Here is a 23,646-nt window from a genome sequence, read left to right as displayed (position 1 = left end):
ATAAAAGTTGGGACACACTTTGGGTCATGTTTAGCACTGTGCAGCATTCCCTTTTCCATTAACAAAAAGTCTGTAAACATCTGGGAATGTCTGAAAAGACCAGCTGTTGGGCCAACAATAACTGCTCGACCTAACTTCTTGGGACATGTTGCTGTTCATTGCGTTCTGTTTTATTTACATTTTAAACAGAGTTTTGTTTACGATTTTTTAATTAGGGTTTGCATTTATAAGAGCGAGAAGAACATGTGGAAGATATATCATCTATACAAACCAGCTCTGTGTGCATTCACATGTAGCTGTGATTTTCTCTCACACACAACGCCCCAGTAATCTTTGCAACTGTGCAGGTGTTGGTTGTTTCATGCAGTTTATAGGTTTGGGCTCAGGCTGCAGGCAGTCAGCTCCATTAGTACTGCAACTTTACTAAACATATAGACACACTCCAAAAGAGGGACGACTCTAAAGGCTCTTTGTCCCAACAGGCCATCAGATCAGATCAATTAGTTTGTTTCCATTTACACACACACACACACACACACACACACACACACACACACACACACACACACACACACACACACACACACACAGACTGAGACATCTAAACTCTAAAACAATAACTACAACTACAGACTGAGTGAAGCTGCATTATACAGAGGAAAAGATGCAACATGAAAGAAATAAAAGGTCGCCACTGTGGGCGAGATCAGATTACACAACCATGTATCTGTTCCATGATTATGATGTTCTTTCTCCTCAGTCTATGCTTGTGACTTGCAGCCCGCAGTCATCTAGGTCACAGTTGACTAACAGCACTTCCTTAATGGCAAATTCATGCAAGTGTGTGTTTTTTTAACAAGTTAATGGTTCCCTGTCATTCACAACTCACCTCTCCTGTGTCACGTCACATGCTTCAGCTAATTAAAGGCTCACATGGAACTCAAAGTTTTGTTTGTTCCCTCCGTGGGAGCACATCTGTGACCCTCAAAGCACGCACGTGTGCGTAATTTTCCACTGACAGAGCAAGTCACTTGTGAATTCTGCCTGTTTTTATATCCTGGCAACCGGACCTCTTTCTTTACTCTTTTCCTCAAGATCAACATCTGCCACCGTACTGAGGTGGGATTATGGCTCAATAATATACCCAACAGATTAGCACGACTGTACCACAGGATCAGTTCACTGCCAAAATGGCTGCCTGTCCTTGAGGTTCTGTCCTTTACCAGCATCTCGGCGGTAACAGTCGACCCTCACCGAAGCTGCTTTGTGACTAAAAAGACGTGATAGTGTTAATTCAAATATCATGTGAATTCAAAGCTGGAAAAGATCAGAACTTAACTGCACTGTATTTTTATAAATAAACTCTAGCTATGTTTTGCTTTCTTGGGACATCAGAGGTATTTGCCCTCCAGATTTTCCCAAAGTAATGCGACTTTTTTAAAGGATGGTCTTTTTAACTTTACTGAAGCTTTTTGTTGATGTGCAGTGAAGAGACAGTAATGTTAAGAAGCAAAATTGTGCATAGAAAAAAGACAGCACCTTTTCCGGGAATTAATCTGATGTTTTATGCCCTTTGAATTTTTTAAATATTAAAAGGGTATGAAATAATATTTTTGTTCACCTAGTTAATGACAAACTGTTAGAATGCAAACAAATGATTCTATTTATTACACTTAGCCAATTTCAAAGATCCACATGCTGATGACTTTAAACACCTCAGTCTAGTGTCTCAGTATGAAAATGAAATGTGTGTTTGATACCTCTGAAAACGCCGAGCAGGCTGTCCCAGAAACATGTCAGATTCCCAGAGCAGGGTTGAATGTCCTACTTAGACTGCTGATAAAACCTGTCTGTGATGCAGGACGTCATCTTTAAGATAAGTATTGTTTGACAAGGTGTCCTCGAAAAGCATCAAAGAGGATAAAAAACAAAACAACATATTGAACTGCTTATCGTCCCGAACAAGTAGAGCAGCAATGATTTGAATCCCCGTGTCCTAGCTGAGCGGGGCAATCGATGCTTGGCACTAAAATGCTCTCTGACTCCAACGGGACTGCAAAGGAGCTGAGTGGAGCCAGGGCTCGCTGGCTACTGTAAAGACTTTGAGATCTTGATGGAGAGCTTTGAAAACCCAAGAAGCAGGAAAATGATGCGCGTATGAGCAAAAAATTGTTGCAAAAAAAAGCCTGAACTTTCGAGTCTTTTGAGATTTCATTTCTGACTTGACCAACCATAACATTGATTTCGCGCTCTGCAACAAAACAGCTTTTCAGCAAATCTTTTCAGACAAAATTTCCCTTCTCCTCCTTAACTGTGTTTCTCTGGCGTCTCCTATTTTTATCTTCAAACTCCAACAACACCCCACCTCCCTTTTCAATGCTGACCCCTCTGCGCTATTCCCCACACACAAGCACTCTGAATTGACAGCAGGGATATGCACCCTGACTCAGACAACTGGGTCTGTCACTTCCAGACTGAGCTTTGTTTCTGAGAGCCTGGATTGGCACTTGGCGCCATAGCCCCAGGTTATTTAAACGTGTCCATAGCACGGTGACATCACAGATCTGGTGCAGACGCATGTGACAGCGCTTCACTAAGAGGAGGGGATGAACATGAATGGTGGAGAGGAAGAGGTAATGGTGAGAGAGTGAAAGAGGAAAAGAGATAGCTGGGGGAGGTAGGATGAGAGGGACGGCTGTTTTGATTGTATCAGCCCACGAGTAGCATGACTCATACACACCTTATTCAATGCCACATGTTGAATTCAGCCTCCCTATAGCTCTGTCTCTCTAATTGTTTTCCTTCTAGAAAGATTACTGCCAGCTCAAATGGCTGTGTGGGCAAAAGACTGTAATATATACTGTAATTAAAAATTACACCTTCTACAATATAGTACACAATAAGGTTAAATAATCAAAAGCAAACACTAAAGCGGGCTGAGCACTGAGTTTTGGGTTTTTAACTAATTCTCAGTCATCTGGCCCAAAAATTGAAAAAAATAAATAAATAAATACTAGTGCCAAAGTCCAGGGGACCAAATGATTCCCAAAGACTCGTCTACACCATTTCCTAATTTTCGAAGACTTTTTCACATATCTGTGATTATACATGCTCTTTCAAACTAAATGGCTGCCAATAATTGGACATGCTGGTCATGCCTCATTACTATAATAATGTATTGAGCGCCTTAAAAAAATGAGAGTTTTAGTACAGTTTTCACATAACGTGGAGACTTTTGGAAACTAGAATGCTGCTCTTTAAAGTACACATTCATTCATTAGATGGGGGCTTATTGATCACGGTCACTAAACGGATTCTATACCACAAAACTAATTAAAATGAAACTTTCGGGCCGATGCCAAATAGTTGCCGTAAAGGGACTAAACTGGGAACTGTGACAGTTTTGTGCTTGATGGGCTTAAAATGCAGACAAATGCATGATGTGGAGTGCACTAAATTATTAACTGTAACTGAAAATCACTTATAGTAGCAGGCCCGGGAGTGATACTGTGAACATTTGAAAATGAATACCTGTTTAGTTGGTTTAGTTAGAGATCTGGAAGTCATTGCAGTTCGTTTCGACTGTGTCTGTAGGCTTGTTTTTGCTGGTTTTATTTGGACTTATTGATTTACATTTCTGTTAGATAAAAGGAAGTAGTGAGGGGAAATTAAGTTGTCTCAATCAATACAATACTTTCCTTTATTGCAGATACTGCATACGCAGTGCATGAATGGCACTAAAAAAAAATACACTGTGCCTACTAAAATGAAGCACTCAAGTTTGTAACAGTGAAACTAAACTTTATCAGTGGTTAAACTAAGGGTGTCAAAAATACGGCCCATGGACCAAAACCACCCTGCCAAAAGATTTAATCCAGTCCTCAAAGGGCTTTGCAAAGATGAAGGTCTGAGTCATTGTCAGCTTTACAATCTTTTGTTGAAAAAGACAATTAGAAGCTTTTGACCAACATCCCAGTGACAGTTAACCCGAGTATGTTATGTTAAGTATGTTAACAGTTAACCCCATGATGCATTTCACTGATTTGGGACCTTAGAGCTCTTTGCAATGGCAGCACACTGACTGAATGTGGAAATTTTGTTTCACAAGTTTCACAAACGTGTTGCTCTTTGTTCTATGCAAAGGTTGTGCTAGTTGTGAGATCAAATTTGGCTGCATGGGGCGAATGGCCTAAAAAGTCAATTTATGCAATTAGTAAAGAGTATCTGTTAACATTTACACAATAATTATTTCCCTAGCGTGACATTACCTCGCCTGTTTAGTACTTGGAGAAAGACATATATATAAAACTGACAATTTGCTTGATACAACAACATCTGTTTGTCCAGTCCTATATCCACATTCTTCCATGGTTGCACTTCAGCTTCAACTGATTTGTACTTTTTCCAGTATATGTAGTTAATATTAACAAACCTCTAAGAATATATATATAATGCAGTATCATAGATTAAACGTGGAAGCTGACATTATTCGCCTTTTATGCCAAGGAAACATTAATAATTATTAATTATTACATTAATTATTATTATTAATTTACTAATTAACCCTTCATCAACGTATCTTTGAATCGTGCAGATATATCTATGTGAAACTGTTCTATTCCCAGCCTTACTGCTGTTATCCATTTTTACATTTTGCATTTTCCTAAAAGAAATTACCTCTCTTTTCCCACCACCTGAGCCCCATCAGCAGCACCGTGTGAGAAATCAACAGGTTGCAGGTGGTATGAAACGCAAAGGTCCACAACACATCACAGACATGGTGGAGAGACAATTATACAGATTTTAACACAAGCTTACATAACGCTAATATTTGAAGAGCTTCTGGCCATTTCCTCTCCCTTTCTGAAAGCTGGCTAATCATGTCAGAGACTTCCCAGCTCACCTCTGGTCTTACTCCATCTGTCTCTGGCCCAGACAGGATGCTATGAATCAAAAGGGTGACATGACTGTTAGGACAGGCTGCATCAAGTCTATTAAGGTGCCCAACTGCATGCCAGGGTGGTTATAATCAGTCTGTTCAAATGTTAATGATTGTCAGTTTGAATGGAGCCTGGTGTGCTCACTGGCTCTCTTATCTATACTGCTAACGAGATTCTGTTAGAGGACATGACACATGCACATCAGCAGGACACTGGATCAAGACAATTTCCCCTTCAAACCACAGCTTTCCCACAAGCTGTCCCCCTTCTGCCTGTATGGAAACAGACCCTCAGCTCTTTATAGAACACCATGTGAGAATGGCGTCAAGGTCATTTGAGGGTAACTAAGCAGAAATAACACGCCGTTTAACTAAAAGTCAGCAGAAAATCCACCACACTCTCTTCTTTTTATTCTGCCTCGTGCACACCCGTCGTTCGGACCAGCAGTTTTTAATGAGCGCTGTGTTGGGCCGGGGGAAAATATCTAATCAATAATCTGCTGCACTCTCACAGCACCGTGTCCATGGCATTTCCAGAACGCAATCATTCATGTATTCTTGTGCGTTAGTCCCAGGAGCTACGACCCCTCTGCGCATTTCAATGCTCTCCGGAATCAGTGCACGTGTTCGCAACTCAGAACAACATCAACAACATCCCCCGATTACAGCATCATCCTGTAGGGCAGGAAACACACCTTAACATCATACAAAATGTTTTACTGATGACTCTTAACCATTAAAATGTTTAGGTAGAATAACGAAATAAAAAGAATATTATAAACCTTCCAGAGTGCTCTCAATCTTTGAGTTTGAGAGAATCTCGAGGCATGGGACTACAGTTGTCCGAGGTTGTGTGCATCCTGCTCAGTGCCAGCCCACAGTGTCAAAGCAATGCAGCACACAGTAAAAGACCACTTTACCTGGTAGCACAGTATACTCTCGGGGTCGTTGACTTGCGCGCTCATGGTCTCCTGGTTATCCTGCTTTACCTTCACGGAGTGTAAAGTGAGACTTTCACTGAGCCGCTTTGCGCTGTTTCCGGACGTTTTGAGTGAACAGTCAGGAATAGGCTACATCAGCTCCTTTTGTTTCTGCGGTCATATTAAATGTTTACATCTATCTCAAAGGACTAAAGCGAAGAAAATTGTTATTTTGCTCCTGTGTTGAGATGATTTCCCAGTCGCGCTTCGAGCTCCCCTCCCTCCTGCTGTAGCTGTGTGAAAGCAGGATGCAGAGAGCATCACTGCAGCCTCATCCAATCAGAGCGCAGAGGTAAGCAACGAGCTGCGACGCATTGCTGCTACCAACACGTTGAAGCCAAGACTATTATGAGCCTACAGAGCTTCTTTACAGTGTTCTTTACAGCAGTTTCCGGTTGTGCGACTACTGTGTACAGCAAAAGGTTCAATTCCGTCCTTCTGCACACACCTAAAACGACTGAATAATCTTAATATGACAAATAACTCAACCTACACAATAATTTATACTAACAGTATTTATCTTGTTTAAAGTTCATTGGTGCTTCTCCTGTTTATTGTGCGTATCTTAGATTTCTGTCTGTGAAAAGCGTTTAATTAATAAACTTTATTTACTTACTGTAGCGCAGATCCCACCAAACTAAATGTGAAGCTGGTATGTTTTAATGGGACAACGGCGCACATCTTATTAATGCTAGTAAGTGGTCTGAAATACTGAAATCCACAAAAAAACAAAACAAAACAAAAAACATGCAGGTATAAAGTCTGGCATATCACGTGAAGGCTGCTGTATCATATATGCATACATGTACGTACCATTTACGAAAATATAACATGCATATATGCAAAAAAGTGGTTCACTCATATGTTCCTCTTTTTCAATTACAAAGCTGTTAAAAACGGTTAACTGTCATTTCAGATGCCTTTTATCCTGTCTAGAAATCATATTTGGGTAAAGCTTAATCTTTACCAGTTCAATTAATTTTAAGAGTCTGATATTTGTAGGAAAAGGCGTAAAAATTTCCAACCTATAACAATGAAATTTATGCAGTAGAATAAATGTTTTCATGTAGTCCAGTAGCAAACCACTCTACCTGGACTTAACTTTGTGACTGCGGGTTTCGGGTTACAAAATACGCAGATTGGTAACATAATATTAAGCTGTAACAGACGCTGTAGTGTTGCCTTCTTGGCGCACTGGCTTGAACGAACACAAACATTCAGAATCTGATTGATCCAGAATATACCAGAAGACTTCGGATGCCATCGTGTGTTAAGCTGATGCATTACGCAAAAAAAGGTCCATGCGTAGTAAATGACATAATTTATCACTTAAGGCAGTTATTTACGATGTAGCACAGATGGGTTCCTTTAACTACACAACAGGTTAATCTTTATTGATAGATAAGGAGATAAGATCTAATTAACCAGGCAATAAAAGCAACATTTTTTGTTAGTTTTTTTTTTTTCCATCATTGACCTCGGCATGAACTCTTGCCTACCAGTCACGTTGCAGAACACTGTATTGAATTTTGGCAAGCTGACCCTCTTTAACCACTTTGTCCATTCACACTGAATTCAAAGTGCAACTGCAACGGGATATTTCCACACACATATCATGTATGACTGCCTTAATTGTCCGTGTGCATGTCGCATACACCTGTAAGCCACGCTGTTTGCAACTGATAGTGTCCGATAGTGATCCAGTTTCTTCAAGGCATGCCTCAAGGTGGTGGACTTTTCATCCACCGGCGTGGCGTCCTGTTTCTCCTGGACACTGTTGTTGGGGCAACTATAAACTGTCTGTGGGAGCATGCACGGTTGTTATGGAAACAGTGTGCGGCAGCATGAAGGAAGCCGGACTGAGCAAGTCTATGGACGCATACAGATACAGCCCATGCATAGAGCCGCCAGTTCAGTGGGGAAGTGACAACAGAGGTTTGTATATTCATGTCCACTGTAAAATAACACCTGGTTTTATTTGAGATTCATTTTAGAAATATTCTTTATGCCTTTTTAATCGCTAATTTAAATCATGGAGAGTTGGCTTATGAATCCACGGCTGGTCATGGTGTATTCGTTTTATGTTTCTACTCGTGTGCGCGCACCTGCGCCCTTCTTGCGCGTAGCTCTGCCAGTCATCACAGCCTAAATCAGTTCAGATTAAGATGCCTGATTAACCCAATTTACATCCTTCTTCAGCTGCTGCATAGACATATTTAGGTACCACATGCCATACTATTTATAGTAAAGCCTCCTCTATTTTTCAGCTGCTGGGGAAACAGTAGCCAGTAGCCTAAACAGCATGTTTAGGTCTACAGTGAAAAGGTATATTTGGATATTGTCTCTATAAATTTGGATCTACTTATATTAGCTTGCTATTCATAGATCTGTATAATTTCAAATCCTATAATATGATGTAAAAATAGTGCAACTGGTTGCATTTTTGCTTTCTCTTTCACATTGTGCATTGGTCAGTTGAAAAGAGACCTACAGACCTCAGCAACAAATGCCAGGTAAGTCATTGCACATCTGCTGGTAAAAACATAATTACTACTTCATATTTAAATATGGAGTTTGTTCCAGTGTTACAATCCACAGTTGCTCCAGTGGGGGGAAGGATACGATCCAGTGTACCTAGCCTGCCAGTGATCAATCCAGACAGGCTGAAAACAGCTAAAGCGCTGGTGGACAAAGCTGTGAAGGTGATCGTATGTAAAAACAGATTTTTATTGTAATGCCACAGTTGATTGTGTCATATTTTTTTCTTCATTTCTTTTCCTGTCATTCTCAGTTAAGGAAAGTGTTTTCAGTGCAGGGACCCTATCCAGTGATCCGTGCTGCATTATGGGCCAGAGGGTGGGTTGAACGTCGTTTGCCACATCCCGTCCAAAAAACACCTACTTACCCCTGCATTGAGGAGGAGGATGGTAATGATGGTCTGATCTGCAGTTATTTTACTGGTAAGGCCAAAAAGAGAAAGGATTGCCCTCCTCTAAGTGTGGGAATAATTAACAGAGAGTAATTGTAACACAAGTTAGATGGATTTCCCTTTAGCTGGTAAACAAGAAATCGTACGCTGCATTACAGATTCTAGCCTCTAACACAGACCCCTTTATAAACACCTGTAACCATGCATGTATACACACACCTCTTATCTTGTGACAGAGAGAGCGGATGAAGGCGAGAAAGGGGAGAACGTTGATGACATGTATGATCTCATGGTAAGATAAGCTTTAGGTGTACCCACTAACTTAACACAGATATCTTGCCCAGTGTAAAGCCAAAGGGACTTTCACTTGTGTCTTTGTTGTGACTCTTGTAGTCTCGCCTTGTTCGAAATGAAACAACGTATTTCTACTGGACGACACGACGGGATAACATAGACTGTCGCTCCTTGCGGCACGACCAGATGACCAATCACTATGCGAATGCTGGAACATTTACCACAAAGGTAAAACGTTTCTAATGATTAACTGGCACATACATTTTATTTAGCTCTTTTCCTGCAGTGTAATTGTTTTGTTTTCAGGTGGGACTTTGTGTGAATCTGCGTAACCTTCAGTGGTTTGACACAGCGGATCCAGACACTTTCTTCCCAAGATGCTACAGGCTTGGAGCAGAGGATGAAAAGCATGCATTCATAGGTCTGCTGTAAATTACATATAACAGAAAAAAAGATGTTCTACAAGACTAAATGAGGTGTAATTTAGGTGCAAAGAATTTTTAAGATGACTTATGTCCTATCCAACAGCTTCTCTGACTGTTTTTCTCTTTTTTATGGACATAAAGAGGATTTCAGGAGAACAGCATGTACCAGTCTGCTGCAGTATGTGGTTGAGACAAGTATTTGGAGAAGAGATGAACCAGAGGGGGACAAACAAAAATCCAAGAACAGTCTCGCTGAAGGTTTAGAAATAATTTCTCACACATAGAAATAAAAATGCTTGTGATGCAAAGTTTGGACAAGAGGGAGTATAACGGTGCAATATTGTCTCTCTCTCTCTCTCTCTGCAGAGTTGGATAATAAGGAGCATCGATCTGTTGGTCCAGAAATTATTAACACAGCCTTACACGTGTGTCAAGAGTTTCTCAGTGTTCTAAAGCACAGCGACATTGATGTAACAGCAGAAATACCGCCCTCGGTGGAGGAAGCGCAATGGGCAGAGTTTCTTAAACACTACTACATGGTTGTGCAGTGAGTTGAGAGATTTTCTGGGAGCTTTCAGGGTTTTTCTACAAATTGTCAACAGGTTACACTCATTTTATTTTCATTACTGGCAGTGGAAGCCTCTTATAAAAATCAATTTAGGTTGCTAACAACTTTAAAAGGTATCTGAAATAGCAAAATTGGAGTTCTCATTAGTCAGGAGAACATCCCATAAGGGGCGTGTGTGTGTTTCTTATCTTGGGTCTTCTACCAGAGACCTGGGAATTTGAGGGTTCTGCGCAATATCTTAGCTCACTGCACTCTTCTGGACCTCAGGTGTTGTGTCTCAAATCTGCTGGAGACCATCTTCCAGTTTACAGCTTACATACAGTTTACAGATCCCAGTTCTCCCATTACCACTGGGACCACTTTGGACTTTAGCTTCCACATCCGCTCTAGTTGTACTTTTCTATTATCTTGTGCTCTTTCTTCCTGATGTTACTGACCACTGAGATTGTCGCATCTATCACAACTATGGTCTTCTGCTCTTTGTAAACCACCACCAAGTCTGATTGATTGGCCAGCAGCTGCTTGTCTGTCTGGAACTTGAAGTCCCACAAGACCTTAGCCATGATGTTTCCAACCACGTTTGGTGGTGTCTCTCATTAGGACTTGGGAACTTCTGTATGCTCTTGTACACTATTCCCTCCACTTAGTTGTGCCTCCCAGTGTACGGTGTGCTGGCTTGCCTCTTACATCCTGCTACTATGTGCTGGACTGTCTCTGGGGCATCAGTCTGGGTCCTGTCGCCTGCGGTAGACTCCTGCATACATCCATCTGGTGCTTCCTGTGCCGCCATGATCAGAGCCTTTGTGCTGTCCTTTAAACTGGCCTTTTCTAGCTGCTGGAAGGATTTATTCATGTCAGGTATCACTTGTACCTGTCAGTGGTACATCCCATGCAATGGCTTAGTCAAGTCAATAAGTAAAGGTTGGGGTTAAATATAGAATGACATGCTATACATGTTCAAAATACAGAGGGCATTAGAAAACTACCATTCCAGTTCCACTACTATAAAATTACAAATACTGTAAATTATGCTGTATTTGCAATTCTAACAATAACATGTTTATATGCAGTAAAGGCAAACTGATCAGGGGCAGCAGTGTATTTGTGGAGCGTTGCCAGGATATGTTAACCAGACTTCAGGCTGTTTGCCCACAGCTGGACACAGATGGATTAAAGAACATCTGGATCATCAAACCAGGTGCCAAATCAAGAGGAAGAGGTTAGGCTTTTTTCTGATAATTTACCTTCGTAATAGTTAATATGATGCTTACATAGCAAACTTGCTTTTTTTTTCTTTCTTTTTTTTTTACAGGTAAACAGCTGTGAAAAATATTGAAGAAAGCAAGCCTGGTTTTGTTTTTCAGACATTCAACTGATGATTGGACATAATTATTATTATTTTTTTTTAGATTTTCCTTTTTTGGGGGGAAGTTATATTACAGCAAAATAGAAAAAAACACAGCACATATGTAAAAATTACGTAAAAATTATATGTGCATAACAATATAGTCTGCCAAGACTACAGTAGCACAACTTAAATTATAGCATCAAGTTTTCTGTGCAAACTTTCTCATAAAAATATTTGAAAACAAAACCTATATTTTATTAACATCCCTGTTTTTTCGGTTTTGTTTTACTAATTTTTATACATAGAGAAGAAAGATGTCACACTCTTTTTTTCCCTCCTTTCGATTGTTTTTATTTCAAGACTCACATAAGTTTTTAAACACCACTGTTTTTATCTCAACAAAGATATGATTTGTAGTCAAGTCTGGCCTAAGTGGAATTATATATGCAGGTATAGCTACTTTGTCTTCACTCTCATTTATCTTTAGTAGGATGGGTGTTCACTTTGCGCTTTGCAAGTCATTTCTTATTACTTTCTGACAAATTTCAGAGGACAACTTTGTCCACGGATCTTTTTTTTGTTGTTGTTGAGCTGTCAAATAGTTTTCTGTCTGCGATCATGCTCAAATTGTTGGTCTTGGTCGCATTTACTTCCATCTGGCTGCACACAAGAGGCCTTTATTGCACTGCACAGCAGTGGTAAAGCCAAGCCTTCTTTTTATTTTTGAAGTACTTTGTATTTCATTATTGACTTTATGTGTGTTGTTAAGAAATTAACATGACCCATTCTTTGAATGTATGCTGGGAAATTTGACATGGTATTGACTGAAAGCTGGCAGAGTGAAATTACTTTAAAGATATGAGATTCCATCATCAAACATCAGATTTGATTCACGAGGTCATCTTAAACACTGCTGAATCATATAGTTTGTCAAAATTGCAGTTCTGATTTTGTGTTTTAATCAACTCTGCTTTCATCTCTTTTTTCACTCCCACACCCTCATCATCATTAGGCATTATGTGTATGAATCACCTGGATGAGATTTTGGCACTTGTGGACACTGACAGAGCACTAACGAAGGAGAGTAAGTGGGTGGTTCAAAAATACTTGGAACGCCCCCTGCTGGTCCACTGCACAAAGTTTGACCTCCGTCAGTGGTTCCTTGTAACTGACTGGAACCCTCTGACTATCTGGTTCTACAAAGAGTGCTACCTGCGGTTTTCCACTCAGCCTTACTCGACAAAAACTCTGGACAGGTCAGTAAGAGTTTTCAAGCAAAAGACTAAAAATGAAGGTTACAGTTAAGTTTTACGGCGTCTTTTATCTAGAGTACTTTGTGGATGTTCCCATTTTCTACCATTTTCCTCAGCTCAGTCCACCTGTGCAACAACTCCATCCAGAAGCACTTCCAGCCATCTCGTAACCGCCATCCAGGACTGCCGGAGGATAATATGTGGTCCTGCTCACAGTTTCGCTCTTTTCTGCAGCGAGAAGGGCGTGAGACAGAGTGGGAGTCGGTGGTGATACCAGGCATGCAGCAAGCAGTTGTCCATGCTCTACAGACAGCCCAGGATTTGGTGGAGCCCCACAAGGCAAGCTTTGAGCTTTATGGAGCTGATTTTATGTTGGGCAGAGATCTGAGGCCTTGGCTTCTAGAGATCAATGCCAGCCCTACTATGGCCTGCTCCAGCATTGTGACTGCGCGGCTCTGTCCTGCTGTGCAAGTCGACACGCTGAGGGTTGTGCTAGATTGGAGGACTGATCCCAGCGCTTACACAGGAGGCTTCAAGCTTATTTACAAACAGGTTGGACTGGCTCCAAAGCCATTTGCTGTTTATTTCCAGGGTATTTCTACTTAACGATGAATGCCATGGAAAATTTTGTGATTTGTTTTTACTTTATCACATTTTCAGGCTGCAGTTGAAGTTCCTCAGTATTTTGGAGTGAACCTGCTAGTGGAAGGAGCGCCCATAAAGAGATCCAGACATTACAGACAGTCTTTTATCTCTAACTCACCTCTCCCTCATCAGGTCCATCCAGAGAAGTTATCTCAAGCTGTGGCTGAGCCAAGACACAAACAATTCAGTCAGAAGCCACATGCAGTTGCTGAGTTTCCCCTTTTAGGCAAGGAGAGCCAAGTGAAAAAGAGCCAGATGACATCTACATGTCCAAAGAGGGAGCACGATAGAAAAGCAGAACGTCAAAACACCTGCCCTGTTCGCAAATCCTGCCGCAGCGTGGCATGTGAACAGCCTGTGAGTGTACACACTGAACCTCAGAAGAAAGCACAGCGTTTGGGATTACGTCGCCGTGTCAGTGGGGCAACCCTGGTGCCAAGGAGTCTATCCTTTTCCTTAGACCCGGCGTGTTGTACATCAGAGGGTAAACAGCAGTCCATTCGTCATCATGCATCACACACGTCCAAATCCTTCCTTTCCCAGCGAAGTTCTGAGCCACGACATAAGATTTCCTCCAGGGTCTTTCCGTCCCTCCAGGGTCCCCTTCCAACCCTTGAGGTCTTTCAATTGCAACCAAATATTGTGACTGGAACTAACGTTTGTCATAATTCTGCCTTTTTATCTCACCCGACTACCCACAAGCATCAGTTATGCTTAAACTCTCAAAGGCAAGTCAAAGCTAGACACAAAGGGGAGCTCACAGAAGAACATAAATACAAGAGATGTTGAGTGCATGGAGATGGAGCACAGCCAGAAATGCTGAAAATAATTTGCATTTTAATGGGCTGAAGTCAAATTACCAGAATATCTATTAGTTTATCTATATGCATGTCTGTACAAAAGTTTGGCCTTTTTATAGGATGTGGGTATTTCAATTCCCCACCAGGTGGCAATAAAGTTTCAATGATCAAAAAAAAAAAGGTTTAAGGTTTGGTGATGACAGGAAATAACCAGAGAAAATCATTCTGGGTCCACAGACACGCTGGTACATTTAGCAACACCTATTTAATTGTTTCAGTGCTTTTTTACAAAAATAAAATTAAAATGTAAAAACAACTTGGAAAGTTATTTTTTTAAGTGATATGGGTCTTTATGCCCCAAGAAGAAGAATCCTTACTCTACTGATTACAATCATTTTCTCAAAACATTCAGACAATAACACACTTGACTGCCACAGGTTTAATCAAATTCATGTAAACTGTCGTTAACTAGATTTTGTTGAGCTGTGTGTTAAATAACACATATGGATAAAATAATAAAGTTTTTTTCATATGCTTTGTCATAATTTTTTAACTACAGACAGGAAACAACGAGAAAGGGACAGTCGAATATGACTTGAGAAAACATGGTATTCATCTTATCCACTAATTTGTTATCCTGCTGGAAGCAGCCATCATAAGATGGGCACACTGTGGTCTTAAAGGGATTGACATAGTCAGCAACAATACTCGACTGGTACCAGCAGCCATGTTCAGTGCTCCTGCATGCAAATATTCATGTATGTGGCAGCAGCTCGGTTCATTAGACATAAAGACATGGTAAAAATGACCTGCTGAAGTTCAAAGCGTGCATCAGATTTAAGGATGATTTAAAGTGACTTTGAAGGTGGCATGATAGCTGGTGACTGACAGGCAGATCTGAGTATTTCGAAAACTGCTGATCTGCTGGGATTTTCCCACATAAAAGTCTCTAGGGTTTACAGAGAAAAAGAGAGAATTTCTAGAGAGCAGCAGTTCTCTGGATGAAAATGTCTTCTTAATTGCAGAGAAGAATGGCCAGACTGCTTTGAGCTGATCGGAAGGCAACAGTAATTCAAATAAGCACTTACAACCAAGCTATGCTAAAGAGCATTTATGAAAGCACAACACAAACCTTAAAGCAGATAGTCTTTCCAGCAGATGGCCACACTGGAATTAGTACTTGGTAATCAAAATTGGATAAGATGAGAATAGAAAAACATTCGCTGGTCAGACTTTGGTGTAAAAAACATGAAAGCATGGATCTATCCTGATATATATCAACATATATGTGTGTGGTGATGGTGTTGTAATGGTGTGGGGGTAATTTACTTGGCACACTGAGCATCATTTAAACACCACAGCCAAAGTACTATTGCTGACCTTGTCCGTCCCTTTACGACCACAGTGCACTCATCTTCTGATGACTCCATCAGGGGGATTACAGGTCATGTTACAGAGACAAGATCATCTCATACTGATTGCTTGAACATGACAATGAGTTCACTGTACTCAACTGGCCTCCACAGTCTCCAGATCTCATTCCAATAGAGCACCTTTGGGATGTGCTGGAACAGGAGATTCACATCATGTGTGATGTTATCATGTCAGTATAGATGGGAATTGCTTAGGAATATTTCCAGCATCTTGTTGAATCTATGCCAAGAAGAATTAAGGCATCTCTGAAGGTAAAAAGGGCTCAACTTGGCACTAGCAAATAACTTTGTAAATAACAAAGTGGGTGGTGAGTACATGTATAATGGTTTTGCTTGCAAACTCATGACATCAATACAACATGCAACTCCTCCTGAAACAAATAAATGGAAATCAGCTTCAAGGAAACTAGTTTGAAAGATATAAATGACATTTAGGTGGCTGGTCGTAATCTCAAACTGTAGATTATATAAACAAACCAGCAACAGAATGACTAAGCTCAGAAAAAAAGGGCACTGGAAAAAAAATGTGTAGGTGGGAAGACAAAGATGTTGTGACTGGCACTGGGCTTGTGTTGAACTGCACTGAGATAAACCTATAATTGGAGGTGCTATCGCATAGATGAAAAATGTGATTGCACAACACAGGAGGTAGTGGTAGCATTTTTTGTAAATTATACAGCTACATGTTTTGCATGTCTCCAGGAGGTAAAGCACTCTGCAGGGAAACTAAATACAGAGGGATGTGTCACAAATCTGGAATAATCGTATTTACTATCGTCTCATACAGCCATAGAGACAAGATGCAGATGTATTCTGACTGTTGCCTCAGATGATTTACCGTAGTTGTTTATACTCGTGTGTTTGCTTGTGTTTTTGCATTTGAGGCCACAGACGGTTAACCAGCAGGAGAGCCATGCCACAGATCTGCCATTACATAAGTGTTCCCTGTGACGTGAATGCTGTGGTGCTGTAAAACCTCTAAAAAGTATTTATTTGTTTCCACGCACACATTCTCACTCTCTTTCGTACATATACGGTCAGAACAAGTTTCCACGGGAAAAAAAATACTTTATTAATACACTTATATCATGTATATCAACAATTATAGACAAAATATTTACATCAAACATCTTTCATGTAGGTCCCAAAATATAAAATCTCAAGTACCTCTTTCTATAGAAAACTAGTCTTCTGGTTAAAACGTTTACATTCACTTCCTTGCTCCTTTGTCTCCAAGATTCATACATAGTACAGAGAATTAACATCTGAGATTTATCAGCTTTTCACAAGTAAAAGGCAACAGCAAGCACAAACACCGGGTTTGACTTGAGCAGAAACAGATGTCGAGTATGCAGACCAGGTCCAGCACAGTGCTACAGTATGTACACAGTTTCTGAGTACACGACGTACATTGTCCACACTCTGCCCTCCTCGTATACCTCTCGGGGCAGACAGAGTGCGAGAAGGTATCAAAAATAGAAATGTACAATAAATCTATGAACAATAATTACAGAAAAATCCATCTTAGGTGTCTGTTTAAATCATAAACGACACTTCTCTCATTCAGCGTGGCCATGCGGCGGCCTATTCCTTCATCTACCATGTGGTGTACCCTCGCTCATGTCTGTACACATTTGAGGGAATCCTTGTATTTTGTGGTGCCGGTCATGGCTGAAAGGGCTTTTTTTTCCATCTCAGTAATCATAATGGTGAGCAAAGGACATAGGCGACAAACTTTGGGAGGCAAATTATCGCTAACATTTGGTGCAACACGTTCTAAATTACAAAATCGCGAGTGAGATGCGTCAATGTTCATCTGTGTTTACACATTAACAGCAGCAGCTAAAACATTTCTTTCTTTACATTCAACCATATGTGTGTTTATGTGTGCACAGGGCAGATCCAGTTTATATGATACATATATACCACTGAACACCACTGAGCATTTGACATTCAACCAGAGCTTTGCTTTGCTCTCAGCGTGGAAGGATGCTGCTCTCACCTCTCTCTCTCTCCTTGATCCTTTCTACAAGTCCTCTTATTTGATGCTTTACCCTCCAGGCTGAGGAAAAGAGGAGATGAGTGATTATGAATTATGGAACAGCTCAGTCGTGTTTTGAGAACAGGGCAATATATCAGGGCAGTCTTTTCGCCTTTATCTCTCAGTCTTTGGTTTCCAGGTTGAGGGGTGGTACTTGCTTGAGTGCCTGAAGGAGAGCAGGAGAGTCCATGGGGGTCTGAGATATGGCTGGGGCTGGAGAACCTCCCCGGGGAGACAGCACAAGCTGAGGTGGGCCGGGCCTTTCACTGGGTATGGTAGGTGATGAGCTGCTCATGCCAGGGTAGAGCATTGGCATGGCCCCAGGGTACCAGCATTTCTCAAGCATTGGTAGGTAAGCTGCAGCAGAGGGTGGAATGAGGTAGAAAGGCATGCAGAGGGGATGTGGAGGAGGGGGTGGATGGTTAGGGGATGCACTCATGAAACTTCCATATCCGCTAGAGGATGAAGAAGTTGATGATTCTCCGCCTGAGAGCAGCTCATCTTCAGACGACTCCACACGGGCTCGTTTGTGGCGTGGCTCGTCATCCTCCTGCTTGATGCTGGAGTTCTGCCTGTCAGCCAGCAGTCGCTTCTGCTGGCTCCCATGAACGTAATAATCTGGATGTCCCTGGGGCGCCCCAGATTCGGTTTTCTCCAGCTCTCCTCCGTAGCCACTGTCTGTGTCTGTATCACTGCCACTCTGCTCGCCGCTTGGTGAAGCGTACACCCGCTGGATGACGGGCACACAGTTCCTCCCGTAGCCCTCGCTGGGCTTAGGGGCTAAGCTGGGAGACATTTCTTTATGAGGTTGGTAGGCAGGGATTTCCTCGGGTTGAGGGCTAAGAGGGGTGCAGGGTCGGGCTGGACTGTGCAGCACCTCTACAGCTAACTTGTGAATGTGGCTGATGACGTGGGATGGGGTGAAGTCTCCGTCAGTCTTGTGATTAGCGAGATACTGGAGAATTTCCTTGGCACACATGTGGAAGCCAGAGCAGAACATCTCCTCTGACTTCTCCTGGCTGATGGGAGGCTGCTCTATAAACACATAAGGAAACAACACACTCAGAAATCTAATATAGACTGTGACCTTTTGTAAACCGCTGTAAGTGAAGTTACTTTCAGTGGTGCAATTCTGCATTCACTTGCATTATTTGCATTCTGTCTAACAAACCCATCCAGTTCCTCCTCATGTGTTTGTGCGTGTGCAAAAATGATCTGCAGCTCACCGATTTGCATGCCGTTCTGAAGAGCGAGGATCTTCTGCTGCTGCTGCTCAAGAAGAGAGGTGAGGGCTTTCACGTGCTTGAGCGTAAGCTCTAAAACCACAGCCTTCTCCAGATGGCCCAGAGTCTAATGGAGAGACACGCACACAGTCAGCATATCCTCACGTCTTATATAACACGCAGAAACCAAGCTCTACCACACATGTACACATCACCACATGTGATTACTCTGAAATAATTTACACAAATTTATGGAAATTTCATTTGCATTAAGGAAATCAACACTGAATGTAACTTTTTAAACTATACACTCGAAACAACAAAATCTAACAGCAGCACATTCTCTTTAACGTGAGCCGTCATCGGCATGAGCTGCTGACGCACTCAACAAAGATGTGATAGCACTAAACAGCCACTAGATGGTGCGTGCCGCTCAATACAGCCAATCCCATTAACCCTCCCACCTACACTATGAACTTACAGTTAGTTTCAGGTGCTCGGGTAATAGATCTTTTAACTGGGCGATGCATTCGTTTATCCGGTCACGTCTTTTCTTCTCAATAAGTCTGTGAGGCAGCTTGTAGGTTTCCTAAGAGAATAAACAGAAATGTTGCGTAAATTTAAGTGAAACGAGAGCACACAAGTCTCCATGACCAGAGGCAGATACACCGATAGGAAGGAATCCAGGAGTTATGTCATAGTAGAAACTAGGTCAACCATTTATGGGACTATAGACCAACTCCTAATCTAATTCCTGGATGTTTGAGCTCTATGGTTATTACTTAACTTTACCAATTGGCAATAAACAACCACAAACACGAACACACACACACACACACACACACATAGAACGGACCTTGCTCTCTTCTCCTCGCTTCATTCCCCGCCTGGGTTTATAAACATACATTGGGAAATCCATCCTAAAGAAACACAAAAAAAAGCGCACGAGTAAGGAATCAGGTCATTTTGACGGTAAAGTGCACAAAATTATACATTAGGTACATTTTAGTTGGAGGTTAAAAAGGGGGGGACACAGTCTGGGAAAGCTACATCTCCAAAGTATAACTTACCCCTGCACGTCTGACAGTTCAGCCTGATGTTTGGACAGAGGGGGTGGTTGCGCGCTTGGAATTCGCTCCATTCTTTGTATTCCAATTTTGCTGTCAAAACCGAGGTACTCTTCCAAAAGCACTCAGAAATAAATACGCATTTATTTACGCGCTCTATCAGCACTTGCAAAGCAATTTGTAAATAAAAAAGGGAAATGATAAAATGCAACGAAAAATGCGCAGAATGCGTCAAAAAAGGTTAAAACTGTCTAATAATCTGTCATTTTTTAAAAAACAAAACGCTGTAAAGTTAGTTCCTGCGATCTCCACGCCGTGGTCCCGCAGCGGTGAGGAAGTCAAGCCTTGGTGGCGCGCTGGGAAAGTGGGGGAGGACAGAACGACGAGTTAAATAAACCCTCCGACTCTCCGCTCAGACTGATCTACCTCTGTCACATGAGGCTCACGTGTTAAACGGCGCTGTATCCTCGGCGAAAGGACGGCCCACTCCCTACAGATGAGGCACCTCAGTGGGCGGACGGCGGATGACGTCAGAGCGTAGGGCGGGGCATGACCGATCCCGTGTACCACCATGCTGAAGTGTATGGAAACAAGGCTGTGCGCCGGGGAACGTGCTGGCAGTGAACCATCGCGGGAGTTCAACAAACCCGAACCTCGCGAGGCGAGTAGGTGTGGTACCTACTACGGGTTTTTCTTGCTTGTTTTTTTTAAAAAAGGAACACAATAAAATTAAAAGAGTAAATCGAGCCGTTAAAGGCACAATCTCACGTACGACTGCAAAATAGCAAAAAAAATATCGGAATATTTCTTCAAGGGCAATAAAACAATTTAAGGGGCTTTTCAAACGTCAAGAGCTCTGCACTGAAGGACAAAAGTTCACTTTATTAATCATTAATCTCATGGAGACAAACAACTTATTGAATCTGCAGAAGAGGAAATATGAAATTGTCTCGTCTATTGGTCTGTTTGCAGAACGGCTCGGTCACGGTGGGAGAACCACGTGCACCTGTGCGTGGACGGCTGTGTGGAGTCCGCGTTTACTGTCATGAGGCGGTGCCGTCTGTCACGTTGATCTCCTCATGGCCTCGGGATCCTGCTGAGCGCGCGCGGGGCACATCCAGCTCATCCACGCACACGGCGGCTGCACCTGTCCGCTGCAGGCTGCAGGCACACTTTTAAAACGTGCTTCTTCATTGATTGCATTTCTCGCAGAAAAATGAAATGGTATTCGAGGACTGGTGTGACGACATTTACATTGCAGGATTTTGCTTTTACTAAAAAATATCCCCTAGAACTCTCACGTAATGTTAAAATAAGCAGTAAGGTACTTTTTTTCTTTCACGCAAGAATAGCTCATAAAATGAGGTTTGATGATGATCCTAACAAACTTAATACACAAGGGTATTTCCACATTTAATAGGAATAATAGGGGTCAGCTGCAGCTTAATGAACGGAAATATGAGAACACACCAACATTCAGTAGGTGTCACATGTCAGACGAAAACAGGAACGACAGCAGTGGCATTTAGGGGTCACTCAGCAACATACAAGACATGAAAATCATAAATTGTTCATCTCGTAGTTAAAGACACTTTAAATTCAAGGCACATTATGAAACCACTGTGTTTCGGGTTTAGGGTTTTCCCAGTTTTCACACCTTTTTAACACAGCAGCAGCACATTTAGTAAAATCTATGGAGAATCAGATGAAGTCATGCTCGTTTTTGTGGGGGTTTTTTTACATTATGAAGCTTCTTGCATTTTTATCAGTTGTTTTACTCCTTCTGACAAAAAAACTAAACTAAACTAAAAATGATTACTGTGTTTAAGAGCTCATTTTGTCTCCCTGCCTTGCAGCTAAAAGCACGCTTGAACTGTCCGATCTGTCTTATCTATTAAAAGAAAAAGAAAGTTGCAGATATCAAACATGCATTCATAACATCAGAAGGCATTAGCTCTGAAAGTTTCACTTAAATGACACAAATTTTAAAAGAATCCGGAGTAAACAGATGTTTCATTGTTTCAGATAATCAGGATCCTTCACAGTAACTGGTAACAGTCTTTATTTCCACTAAAACCCTCCAGAATCTCTCGTCCTGTGATTTTATCAACTGTTCCTAGAAACTGTTCCTGGAGTTTGGTGAATAAAGTGGGGCTCAGTAATTGGAAAACAACCATAATCCCGGTCACATCCCAATCTTTTATAAATAACCATAACGATGGAAAGCACCCTGAAGGCAGTCTGGGGACACGTAAAACAAGTACATCCTGTTTTTTTGGTTTTTTATGTAATGATAATGATGCCTTTTCTTTTTCTTACAAAATGTTTGAGCTTTAGGTAACAAAAATATTGTTTTTTATGTGATACTGTGAAACCACTGAGAGACTGTCAAAGGCTATTTTAACAGCTTTTTAGGCGACAATATATAGATGACAAATAGAGACGAACACTCTCTTAATCTGAAGCATATATTTAGAAACCTTACTTATCACTGTGCAAAGGTCTTGACTCTCACCCCTCATTTTGTTATATTTTAATCCAACAGCCTGTCTTTCTTGTAATTTATTAAAAGTGGTCATGAGCAATAGTTTCCCAGGCTTTCTGGAGGTCTTTGGAAATTTTTTGATTTGGACATTGGCTGCTTTTCCACTCCTTTTCAGTCCACTCCTTATACCTGACCATTTTAAGAGACATTTGTAAGACACTTAAGACTGACCTATCAATCATTAATGCGTAAAGGCACTAATGCGAGACATGAACCAGTGTTGCATCTTCATACAACAAACAGCATAGAAAGAAACCGATTTTAAATTGTATTTTTACGCACAGTGTTATGAGCAGTGCATCAAAAAAAACAAACAGTTAATTTGTTGCAATTTCTTCAAGTTTAAAGTTGAATTGATAAAAAAATGCCACAGATAACAGTTTGTAAAGCACCAACAGAATGGTCCCCAAGAGCTATTACACAGAAATGTGAAGAAACTGGACAAGTGAAGGGCAAAAGAAGAAGTGCTAGGCCTAAAACAACAACAAAAAAAGCACCATCAGAGTTTCAGCCAACATCCAAAGAAGAGCTTTGAATGTCCTTCAAGAAGCCTGGAGAACTATTCCTAAAGATTACTTCAATAAATTCCACTAAGGCTTGCCTAAGAGAGTTGAAAATAAAGGTGTTCATACCAGATATTGACTTGCAAACTTGTTAGGATTGTACAAACTCTGTTTTTGCCCCAGAACCTGCATTTCTGTGTGCGTTTGCTGCTATAAATAGCTGTAACCGTTCTCATTTTCCTAACAAAATATAAAGAAATTAAGGGTGGCGCAATACTTTTGGGCAGTACTGTTCAATTTCAATATTCAATGCAAATACAGGAAGCTACATAAATGTTAAACTCTATAAATATTCTGCCTGCGGAAGGATGAAATACAAAAAGATCAAATGAAGCTTACAAATGTGCAACCCATGTACGCGCAGACATTTCCCCATGCTGTATGATAATCGAAGAAGTGCACTTCCTCATTTTTAGAGGACTTCGGATAAGAGATAATCTGCCGGCAATTCCCGATTATGACTTCTGCATGCTACATTTTTTTTCATGCCCACTGCACTATCAAAGTGCATGGCTGTGACTTAGGGAATTACCAGATCTTCACTTCCTTTTGTGTCACATTTGTAGATGCAGACATTGGTTTCAGCAACCATA

The 23,646-nt window shown here is 41.3% G+C and overlaps 3 protein-coding genes across 5 annotated transcripts in view; 1 reads left to right on the top strand and 2 right to left on the bottom strand.

The window, feature by feature from the left end:
• The window catches only part of slc4a8 (solute carrier family 4 member 8), a 31,470-nt gene extending 25,294 nt beyond the window's left edge, over window positions 1-6,176 (bottom strand). Inside the window, exon 1 of the mRNA XM_087840711.1 lies at window positions 5,860-6,176. Within this exon, the coding sequence (XP_087696837.1) occupies window positions 5,860-5,904 (45 nt within the window). The 5' untranslated portion in view covers window positions 5,905-6,176. The remainder of the gene's footprint in view (window positions 1-5,859) is intronic.
• A 1,362-nt stretch (window positions 6,177-7,538) lies between these two features.
• Window positions 7,539-14,612, top strand: ttll3 (tubulin tyrosine ligase-like family, member 3). 3 transcript variants are annotated; one of them, XM_006808801.2, is made up of 14 exons: window positions 7,764-7,854; window positions 8,187-8,244; window positions 8,395-8,432; window positions 8,503-8,621; window positions 8,711-8,879; window positions 9,085-9,140; window positions 9,242-9,370; window positions 9,449-9,563; window positions 9,709-9,825; window positions 9,934-10,114; window positions 11,206-11,354; window positions 12,496-12,739; window positions 12,853-13,288; window positions 13,397-14,612. In XM_006808801.2, the coding sequence occupies exons 3-14, from the start codon at window positions 8,426-8,428 to the stop codon at window positions 14,168-14,170; spliced, it is 2,496 nt and encodes an 831-aa protein (XP_006808864.2). In that variant the 5' UTR covers window positions 7,764-7,854; window positions 8,187-8,244; window positions 8,395-8,425; the 3' UTR covers window positions 14,171-14,612. The 3 variants fall into 3 exon arrangements, with proteins under 3 accessions (XP_006808863.2, XP_006808864.2, XP_087697421.1); XM_087841295.1 differs by having other exon boundaries at window positions 8,395-8,621; XM_006808800.2 differs by lacking the exon at window positions 8,187-8,244 and having other exon boundaries at window positions 7,539-7,854; window positions 8,395-8,621.
• Window positions 14,613-16,661: 2,049 nt separating this feature from the next.
• On the bottom strand, window positions 16,662-20,406 carry LOC102775985 (class E basic helix-loop-helix protein 40-like). The gene is made up of 5 exons (XM_006808799.3): window positions 19,949-20,406; window positions 19,735-19,798; window positions 19,360-19,467; window positions 18,882-19,005; window positions 16,662-18,690 (listed from the first exon to the last, which is right to left on the bottom strand). Exons 1-5 carry the CDS (start codon window positions 20,017-20,019, stop codon window positions 17,777-17,779), a joined length of 1,281 nt encoding a protein of 426 aa, XP_006808862.1. The 5' UTR covers window positions 20,020-20,406; the 3' UTR covers window positions 16,662-17,776.
• Between the last annotated feature and the right edge of the window lie 3,240 nt (window positions 20,407-23,646).

The sequence above is a fragment of the Neolamprologus brichardi genome, chromosome 5 (genome assembly GCF_056152115.1).
Source record: "Neolamprologus brichardi isolate AB-2024 chromosome 5, ASM5615211v1, whole genome shotgun sequence".
Lineage (NCBI taxonomy): Eukaryota > Metazoa > Chordata > Actinopteri > Cichliformes > Cichlidae > Neolamprologus > Neolamprologus brichardi.
This window is presented reverse-complemented; position numbering and strand designations above follow the sequence as displayed.

Excerpts from the sequence above, each read along its gene's own strand:
- LOC102775985 (XM_006808799.3), bottom strand. The coding sequence starts at position 20,019 with ATGGAGCGAATTCCAAGCGCGCAACCACCCCCTCTGTCCAAACATCAG. Across the intron at positions 19,799-19,948 it reads GAACTGTCAGACGTGCAGGG|GATGGATTTCCCAATGTATG; the intron begins GTAAGTTATACT and ends GTGTTTCTTTAG. Across the intron at positions 19,468-19,734 it reads AGCGAGGAGAAGAGAGCAAG|GAAACCTACAAGCTGCCTCA; the intron begins GTCCGTTCTATG and ends TTATTCTCTTAG.
- ttll3 (XM_006808800.2), top strand. The coding sequence starts at position 7,539 with ATGACTGCCTTAATTGTCCGTGTGCATGTCGCATACACCTGTAAGCCA. Across the intron at positions 8,622-8,710 it reads TGGTGGACAAAGCTGTGAAG|TTAAGGAAAGTGTTTTCAGT; the intron begins GTGATCGTATGT and ends TGTCATTCTCAG. Across the intron at positions 9,826-9,933 it reads CAAGAACAGTCTCGCTGAAG|AGTTGGATAATAAGGAGCAT; the intron begins GTTTAGAAATAA and ends CTCTCTCTGCAG.